At 37.1% G+C, this 9,992-nt stretch overlaps 1 protein-coding gene across 1 annotated transcript; it reads left to right on the forward strand.

Moving 5' to 3' along the window:
- The first annotated feature begins 2,296 nt into the window (after positions 1-2,296).
- On the forward strand, positions 2,297-9,872 carry LOC139711853 (uncharacterized). The gene is made up of 4 exons (XM_071623705.1): positions 2,297-4,476; positions 5,242-5,391; positions 6,052-6,267; positions 7,172-9,872. The coding sequence occupies exons 1-4, from the start codon at positions 2,388-2,390 to the stop codon at positions 7,477-7,479; spliced, it is 2,763 nt and encodes a 920-aa protein (XP_071479806.1). The 5' UTR covers positions 2,297-2,387; the 3' UTR covers positions 7,480-9,872.
- The last annotated feature ends 120 nt before the right edge of the window (positions 9,873-9,992 follow it).

The following is a 9,992-nucleotide window of genomic DNA, read 5'->3' on the forward strand; positions in this document are numbered from 1 at the left end:
CATTCCATGAAGTTGGGTACACAATGGGCAGTACTGTTCATCATGTTATGTATCTGTTTTCAGAGGTCCCAACAAAAGTTATTTTAATCTAATATCCACATTGTCTGATTAATGAGGAGTGATAGAATATATTATCAAAAGGGCATAGTTGAGACTTTATGAAAATCCCGTTTTTTGATGATTAAAAATGTTATTTTTTTGTAATTTTTGTGTTTCTTTTGTGACATCAAAACATTGTTTGTGTTGTTTGAATATTAAATAAATACAATTTACAGTAAAGAAAAATGAGTTGTGTATTTATTCACATTATTAACTCTCATAGTCGGCACTAATAGACAATTCCCCAATGAAGAGGTTTTTCTTGGAAAATTACCTCTTATGAGATCATGTTACTATCGTAACATTTCGTGTCCGCGAAATGGTAATGAGGATTAAATATTTGCGAGTGGAAAACTGCAGAAATACGAGAGAAACATGGCAAGAAATGTCTTATATATGTTTGTTGTCAATGGATCTTTAAAACTGTGAAAAGAAACAATCGCGTTTGACTGCTTTTGGAAAATACGGAGGAATAAGGTGCTTGTATATTTTCTTCGTGTCCGTGGAAAAAGTTACGATGGGAACAATTCTCCACGATCCATTCGGCAAATGACGTACGCTCACGAGTTGACGACACATTGCCCGGGTTTCCGGATGATGCGACTTGAATGTGACGAGTGCGATCGGCTTGCAGACGACCGGTTAGAACAGCTCAAGCCGCTTTTGTGTTTCGTGGGCAGCTGTTACGATGGAAACGACGTGTCGCTTTTGACAAGGTAGGCTAGCTATCTTTCTCATGTTCTGACATGATCGTATCGTACTTATATTACACTTTATGATCGATATTTCGTAGATTATACCCACAGTTAACGAAATTGTGTGGGCAGAGCCTCGAAGAATATTTCATTAAAAAAAAAACCACAATCGGCGCGAGTAAAGTAATTCGTAATGATATTGCATCTTTAGTCCCACTCGTGTCTTTTTATGTAAGTAAATACATGTAGTTGATTACACATGGAAGTCTGGTGGTAAACGACGACATCAGCGCCCTTTAGTAGTATCGAGTCTAGACTAGTATGACCAAGGAGGTACTACGCTTGCCTAGTACCTCCTTGGGGCTTGGTATGACCTCTTGCTGTAGTATAAGACTTCCTTATTGAGTTATCACCACATAAACCAAACGTAATTTATTGGTGAGATAGTTTGCTGAGAACAAGGTTCCACAAGGACAGGCGCATGCAGAAGAACGTCGCACGCTATTCTCGACGATATTTCCGTATGGGATGACCTCATCGAGAGTGTGACAACACGATGTCAATATGCAGGATTTATAGCACATTCTGAGCTAAATTTTAGGTCATTTAGAAAATAAAATATTTCACTAAGGAGGCTGACAATCGCTAGTTTACCGAAACTAGGGGCCCTCAACCATTCAAGTTACTACTAATATGACACTAGTCTCTGTCTATCTTACAAACGGCAAAATTTGCACATGAAGTTTACTTCGCTAGTGTTTCTAAGTTTAAAAATGACCATTTAATCGCAGAGGGCACCCTTCAAAATACAATTCAAATAATGCCATTAATATACAACCCAATATAAATTTGAGGTACAGTGGAAACTCGATATAAAGATCAGTGTTCTACTGTTCTTTATAACAAGATTCCCCTGTATTAAAAAATGTAGTGTTCATATTTACCTAGAAGGTTGCCAGAATATATATTGTAATCTGCAAATCATATTTGAACTACATTTCAGTTTTAATTTTATTTTAATTTTAATGTTGTCTTTTCCCCCCTACAGCCCCCCCCCCTCCTTCCAACTTATGATTACTTCAAGTTCAGGCTGGTTAAACACCGATAGACATGGCTAAGAAAAAGCCTTTCCATCTTCGGTTGCGATGTAGTATTGATTCGGAGGCCCGGAAGCCCTCAAAAAAACAGTCAACAGTAAAGTTAGTAAACAGTAATGAAGCTGCTTCCCGAACAACAAAGTGGCGACATAAGTTGAAGGCCAACAACCCACAAGAATACACAAAATTGTTGAAAAAAGCTGCGGAATATAACAAGTTACAGAGGATCGAAATGTCCCTAGCGGAGTCCACCTTAAAGAAGAGAAATATCTCCACTGAAGAGAAGGAAAAGTCTGAAAAGTTCCTAGAACAAAAGAAGCGGTGTAATGCGACTGCAGCTCTGCGAATGAGGAAAATGAGAGCAAAGAAAAAGGAGGAGCAACTACGGCTTCAATGAAACAAAATGAAACAAACACCTAGCACCAGAGCTCAAGACAAAAGGCAAAAAGAAAAATTACAAGCACAGGCAAGAAAGAAGCGAGAGAGACGAGCAGCAATGTCAAAAGAAGAACATGAGCAATACAACGCAATGCGACGAGAGAAATACAAGCAGAAAAAAGAAAAAGAAAAGCTTATGTGGATTGAATCGCAGAAGCTCAAGGCTCGAGAAGCAGAGCTAAAGAAAGAAGAGGAACGTTTGAAAGAAATTGCAGAGGCATTCGATCAGAAACATGCGGAGTTGGAAGTCACTCGCAAGAAACTCTCATCTGCAGGATGTGACGTGAGAAGTTCTTCGGCTAGAAGAAAAAGTTTGGAGAGAGTAAGGGCAGTTATGCCACAAGACCGAGAAAAGTGTGTTTCTACGATGATAGATCTATTTCAGAAGTCCTCTCCAAAAAAGCGTGCAGCACTGAAGAAGAGAGGAATGCACACTGGCCTTGAGGATGCCCATCATGAAGTCCAAAATCTCCTGACATCAAGCATTAGTGAGGAAATGGGCAGACTAAAGAGGAGCAAGAAGAAGAAAGACCTAGAAAAAAGAAGGAATATTGCTGCATCACTAAAGATCTTGAGCAAGTACCGACTTCAGAAAAAAGGATCGGCTCTCTTGCAGATGGGCCGCAAGATCATCTCCTCGGCAAGCAAGAAGAAGCAAATGCACGACAAGAGAAAGCTGTCCCCAGAGGTAGCAAGCGCAGTCATCTCGTTCTACGAAGAATCAGCCATCGACCTGCCTGATAAGAAAATGGTATCCATGAAGACCATGAAAAATATTCGATATCTTCAACAGTCAGTGGCGGCTTTGTTCTTGAAGTTCAAATCACAGAATCCAGACATGAAAGTAGGTGCAAAAACATTCTACAGCCTCCGGCCACATCATGTAAAGCTCCAAGGATCAATCAAATTCAGGGCATGTTTGTGCGAATACTGCACAAATATTGAGTTGAAGGCAACAGCAATTAATAATTTAGCACACAGTTACGGAATGAAGTCCTTCTTTGATGGCGTTCACTCAGTGAATCGCGTCACAATGTGTCCCAAGTCTGAAGGAGCGAAGACGTACATGCGACATTGCTCCGAGAGGAAATGCAAAGAATGTGGTCCCAAATTGTTGAGATCTTACCTGAGACCGCTGGTGGAAAAACACGGCCCTAAGCATATGACATGGAAGAAATGGATTCGGGTCAGAGTGGACGAGAATGGGAAGACGATCACCAAGCAACAGATTGTCACCAACGACGGGACAGTATCTCAATGTCTGGAGGAACTTGAAGGGGAGACGGTCACTATCAGTAAGCATCTGCATAGTGCGTCTTGGCAATCTCAGCAGTTTGCTACACTTACCAAGGACATGCCAAACAACTGGGTCGTCATGGTCTTGGACTTTGCAGAGAACTTTGTATGCAAGTACCAAGACGAAATACAAAGCGCACATTGGTATCACACAAACGTCACAATCCACCCTATTGTTTGCTATCACAGATGTCCAACATGTGATGAGACAATGCAGGAGTCACTCGTCTTCATAACAGGCGATAATCGACATACATATCATGCAGTGCACCAGTTCATGTCACAGGCAGTACAGCATCTCCGGCAAAACATGGAAATTGACAAGATCATCAGATTTACAGATCAATGTGCAGCCCAATACAAAAGTAGAGGACCATTCAAGGACATTGCTCTTGCACAGCAACATTACCAAGTTCCAGTAGAGCATCACTATTTTGGTGCCAGACATGGGAAAGGTCCGAGCGATGGGGAAACGGCTGTTGTGAAACGACAAGCTTCATTAGCTATTAGTTCTGGGCGTAAAGTAATGAACAATGCAAAAGATGTATATGAGTTCTGCCAAGATGAATTGACAATACAACCAAGCCAAGCCGAATGTCTCCACTTTCAACGGAAAGTGTTCTTCGTAGAGGAAATGAATCACAACAGAGATCACAAGGACGTCCAGACCATCAAGGGCACCAGGCAACTGCACTGTGTAAAGGGTGAAAGCAGTGGACGGCTGTGGACAAGGAACCTGTCTTGTTTCTGTAAAGGCTGTGTTCTCGGGAATCAGCAGTGTGACAGCAGAGGGACTGTAGATGACTGGAAAAGTGAAAAGCTGTTTGCTGCTACGATTGAGACATCTCATGGTAAGAACTAAATTAACCTTAATATTTACCTAGAAGGTTGCCAATATATATATTCATTTAGTATTATTGACTAATGCTAGTTATTTGTGATCCAAGCAGAAAGTTTTCAAACAGACCCATCTTATTCATTGGTTGTTTTAAAGTCAGTGGTTAATATTGTGGGTCGATTTAAAAAATTGTACAACTGCGATGTCTAAGCAGTGTAACAATGTTCAAGTGGATGAATAAACGGCCAAGAATATAAAAGTTTTGAAAATCCTGCCTTCACTATCCAGATTTCTATGAATAAAGAATGAACCATTTCAGTAACAGTTTATTCAACACTATAGCCAATGGGGAAATTTGAGCATCGTAAAACAGTCATTGCAAATTTACATTTTTGCAGTAGTATTTAAATTATCATTTTCACAGCAATTTTTGCAGGGCTTCATTTCTACACTATATCAGATTTACTAGTAGCACGTGGGACCATGTAGCTCAGATTTTTTTCAACTGGATTCATTGTTAACCAATGCCTTTAACATATATTTCTGTAAGTCCAGGGTTTTTGAAAGATGTTCTTAAACTTATAACTCATGAATTGCTGCTGCACATTACACCATTGTCTTGCCATACGCTGCCACGATGACCAAATGTTGTTCTATACTACAGAGTTAAATATGTGCGCACTATCTGTACATATTTTTCTTTGGATAGACCAATGTTTTTGTTCGTTACAGAGTGGTACAACAGCAAAATTGTGTAAGTGTGAGGTGTTCTTTACAGATACAGGTGATACTGAAGACCCGTCTTCCATGACTGTTGCAGATGATGACTTGGATGCTGACGGCCCGTCTTCCATGACTGATGCAGATGATTACTGGGAAAGCGAATCCTCCCCTTCCTCTTCACCTGTGAAACAACTGCATGTTACCGGTTTGTACAAATCAGTAATATCGCTGTTTATGTTTTCTTCAACCCTTTTTTATATTAGGGAGTTAATTTTGGCGATATGAAAAACAGTTTATTTGTCCCTCGGATGAAACATTTAAGGTAGCCAATGCCTTTTGCAGAGCCCACAAAATGCCCCAATCATTGTTTGAAACCAAAGATATTAGTATTTGGGCAATATCTGTGAAATTTCGAAATCAAAAGTTGTGTAGAATTCAAAAGATAACAGTTGTAGTGTAGTCGGCATTCAAGCAACAACAGTGCATTTATCGTTCGGGGACTGTAATATAATACTTAAAATCCAAATAATAATGTCAGTAGGTATACGAATGTCATAGTAAAGAATTCACTTATTTCTTTTTGCTGTATTTTTAGTGATAAAATATACCATGAACATGATCAATCGATCAAACAGGTCTGTAAAAGGTAGACTAAGTCTAGAATAAATGTAAGGCCTTATAATAAATATACCAAAATAATTTGAATCATAGTTTTCAACTTAACTCCATAAATAAAGTTGCACAGAGGTTTCACAATATTGTCTGCTTGAATACTGTAGTGTTCCCACTAATTCTGACAAATTTCATGCAAAAGTCATTGTCTACCATTAAGGTCTTTTTTATGTATAATCTTCAACTTTCACAGATAACGTGGTCATAGGTGTTCCAACTTCCCACCCGCCTTCTACGTCTGACAGACAGCTTCCCGTTGAAGTCCCAACTTCTAACTTGCTGTCTACTGGTACTGAGCTTCATGTTGAAGACCAAACCTCTCACTCGTCAACGTGTGACACACAGCTTCACATGGAACTCCCTACTTCTCACTCGCCATCTACTGCTGGCACTCGGGTTCATGTTACAGGTTTGTAAAAATTATTTTTTACATCTCAACTTTCAAAGTTCAATTCAAGATTCAAATAATTTACTATCATGCACTGAAGCATAGAAATCATTTCAAATTTTCTGATATACAAAGGAAAAAAATGGCAAGTGGTATAATGTTAACAAATGTACTTAAGATTTTACTTGTTCTAATCATTGAAATTGGTCCCTGCACATGTATTGATGTTCTTGGCAATTTAGGTTTTAACAATCATAGCGCACATGGATTGGAACCCCACCAGCATGAACCCAAACACATGCGCACACACACACATTTATACATACCTCACAAATGAACACACACCTGCAAATGTCCCCATTTTTAACGCTTAAGTCCACCCACACCAAAATACTGATGTGCACTTAAACACCTCAGTGACCTCACCCACTGCAATGCGTATGTATCCACGTGCACTTACAGCATGGAGTCAGCATGAACACACACGTGGGACACATGCTCACCTGCACCCAATTCTAGTCCCAAAATGTCTGTGTTATTTATGTTTAAAGTTAATATACCCAATTGCACATGCAATATATTATGTACATGTGAAGGGATATTTTTTTCCCAACAAGTTAATCACACCTCCACTTTATGCATATTTAGGGAGGCTGTTACAAGATTTATGGAGAGACATACCAGTTCAATTCTGTTCAAATGAGTTTTTCTGTGGATCAAAATTCTCTTTCAGAATAACTATGTCTGAATGCAGGAGGATGTATGTCTTCTTTCATATTAAAGATCACTGGAGATCCTTTTACTGATTATGTTACGTGCAGTACTGGTTATCTGAGAATTGTCTATTGGTGACAGTTTTCTTCTATTTTGCAAAAGCATTGTTACTTTATAATTTTAGATATTTTATCTTTATTCATATATACAGCTTATCGCCAAACTCAGGACCTTCAAACTGGGGATTTTGTTGCCGTTGTATATGGTAAGACGTGGTGGGTCGGAGAAGTCCTGGAGCTGAAAGGAGAAGATGCACATATCAACTTCTTACTCAATAAGGGTGATAACAAGTACTCTTGGCCAGACAAACCGGAGCAAGACTGGATTCGGAGAACTGGGATCTTTGCCATCTTCCCCTCTCCACCAATTCCTGTGTCCTCAAGACATCTTGGATTTGAAGAAAACACTTTTCGTTCACTGGCAACTAGAATCGACACATTCATCAATCTTGAAGAATAGGATTAGTAGGACAGGATGCTGCATTTTAGAACAGGAACATGTATATGTGAATTAAAACAGCCTCAGGACAGCTTTGGCATTCTTCAAATTTTCTAAAATGTTTTATTGGAAGAGTATATGTAAGGAATAAAATACAATGTTTAATGGTGAAAATTCACCTTCCGTATCTCATTCCATTGTATGTTTGCCTTTTTTCATTCTTCCCATGAAAGATATTAAAATTAGCAAATGCCGAAGCTGTTTCGATCCTTTTATGTTATGAGGCACTACTGGCCAGGATCTCCTGCACATCATTCAGTGTAGAGTCTTAGTGCTGTAGTATTCGGTTATTTTAAAACCCAGTTAACCTACTTCAAAAATATGGTTGTGTTTCGGTCATATAATGTACAAATTTTTATACAGGTTGTACATATTCCTTCATTATTTTGCAGGTAATATTTATAGTGATAATTTTACTCGTAATTCTATTTGTAATAATATTTTCAGAACATAATGAGAATCAAAACAGTTATCCAAACCCAAACCATTTTGACCAAAGACGGTTTGGTTACTGCTTTGTTAACCTTTTTACTACAGCACTAGTGTAGACGTGCAGGACTGCGCTGCAGTCATCAGCTGAGGAGCTAGTAGCATGTGGCCTCAACTAGAACAAAATGCAAATGAAAGTATGGGTTATTTGGAATTTTTCATGTGAAAAATGAAGTTTGAATTCTGAATCAAAACATTGATTGAAAAACAAACACACATGCTCATATAAAAAACTGTTGACAACTCATGAGAAACAGGAAAATCTTAAATCAACAAGATATTGTTATAATTCATGGTTTAGGAACTTAATTTTTAATTCATTTAATAGAATTGATATTTGTATGCTAATCAGAAATCAAGTTTTTATGTGACATTACTTTAATACTAAATAGAATGACACAAGTTAACAATACAGGGGAACCGAGAACAAGATTCTTAAATTTCTTGGGACCATCAAAGTTAGATTGCTGTATTGAATCCTTGATAGTATCAGGGCTATTATACATAAGTATTATGAGTATAGGGAACTTCATTATAGTGAGGTCCTTAAGACCATATAAATTAGTGTGTTATATTGTAAATATGTTCTACTAGTAACACAAAAGAATACAAAGAAGTGGGACAAGAAAGATTACATTGTAGTAGTGGAGTTCGTCAGATCAGTGTTCTACTGTTCTTTATAACAAGATTCCCCTGTATTAAAAAATGTAGTGTTCATCACAACGGTGATGGCAAAGAAATTCAAAGTTAGAATTCCTGTAATAACTTCAAAACTTGAACAAAAGCAAAATGCAGGCACTATGTGACTAAAATTAAAAGTATTGTAATAAAATAGTATCAATATAATGTACATGCAAGAATATGGATGTAAATATAAAAGTCACTGTAACTTGAAAACGCATTGATAAACCAATACAAGAACTGGAGTGCCAAAAATATTAGTAAGGTAACATGCAAGAAAATGTGAATATGAGTTGTAACAAAATCTGAAGATATTGGGAATTTCATTTTGAATTAATGAATAAAATTATAATTCTGTCGTTCAATATGTCATTGTGATAGGCATGCACATTAAATTTGAGCCTACCCAGACTACATGCATCAAGTTTTCTGTAATCTGTACATTGTGTAGGAGGAAAGATAATCTTTCAAAGAAGGGTAAACGATTGTAATTAATTAAAATTATCCATGTGATTGCTTATTTTTGTTCAATTAAAAGCTGTTCTTGAAGAAAATCAAACAAAAATAATGAGATACATGCATTATTTGAGTAAAACTAGCAATTTGATGTTTCACGTGTAACAGGACGCCGGTATCTTGGTGTCTTTGTTACATGTGAAACCACCAAATAAACTTTGGGACAAATACATTATGATTATAAGAATAAAATTCTTATATATATCTTTATATAATTATTCTCAGTCATTACTTGAAATTTAAAAATGTTGAAAGTCTGATAAATCGAAAGACAAATTTATTGTTTCACATGTAACAGGACACCAGAATCTTTGTGTAATTGTTACATGTGAAACCTTAAAATGAAGTTTGGGCAAATAGTCATTTTGTATATGTGTCCGCATCTTTACTCTCCGATCTTATTTAAACATTAACCTGTCCTCTTATGCTTCACTCTATTTCCTTTATTATTCATGCTACATTTAAAAGAATATTAACAAATAGGACACTATTTTAGTGTTTCACATGTAACGGGACACCGGTATCTTGGTGTCTTTGTTACATGTGAAACCACCAAATAAACTTTGGGACAAATACATTATAATTATAAGAATAAAATTCTTATATATATCTTTATATAATTATTCTCAGTCATTACTTGAAATTTAAAAATGTTGAAAGTCTTATAAATCGAGAGACAAATTTATTGTTTCACAAAAAGAATATTAACAAATAGGACACTATTTTAGTGTTTCACATGTAACAGGACACCAGAAAATCTGTGTAATTGTTACATGTGAAACCGTAAA

Source organism: Diadema antillarum, unplaced genomic scaffold (genome assembly GCF_040938485.1).
Source record: "Diadema antillarum isolate AM-2024a unplaced genomic scaffold, OU_Dant_1.0 seq00001713_RagTag, whole genome shotgun sequence".
In the NCBI taxonomy this organism is placed as follows: domain Eukaryota; kingdom Metazoa; phylum Echinodermata; class Echinoidea; order Diadematoida; family Diadematidae; genus Diadema; species Diadema antillarum.

What these genes read in the sequence shown, in the direction of transcription:
- LOC139711853 (XM_071623705.1), top strand. Translation starts at nt 2,388, where the DNA reads ATGTCAAAAGAAGAACATGAGCAATACAACGCAATGCGACGAGAGAAA. An exon ending in TACGATTGAGACATCTCATG is followed by an intron (nt 4,477 to 5,241) that starts GTAAGAACTAAA and finishes TGTTCTTTACAG; the next exon opens with ATACAGGTGATACTGAAGAC. An exon ending in CACTCGGGTTCATGTTACAG is followed by an intron (nt 6,268 to 7,171) that starts GTTTGTAAAAAT and finishes TCATATATACAG; the next exon opens with CTTATCGCCAAACTCAGGAC.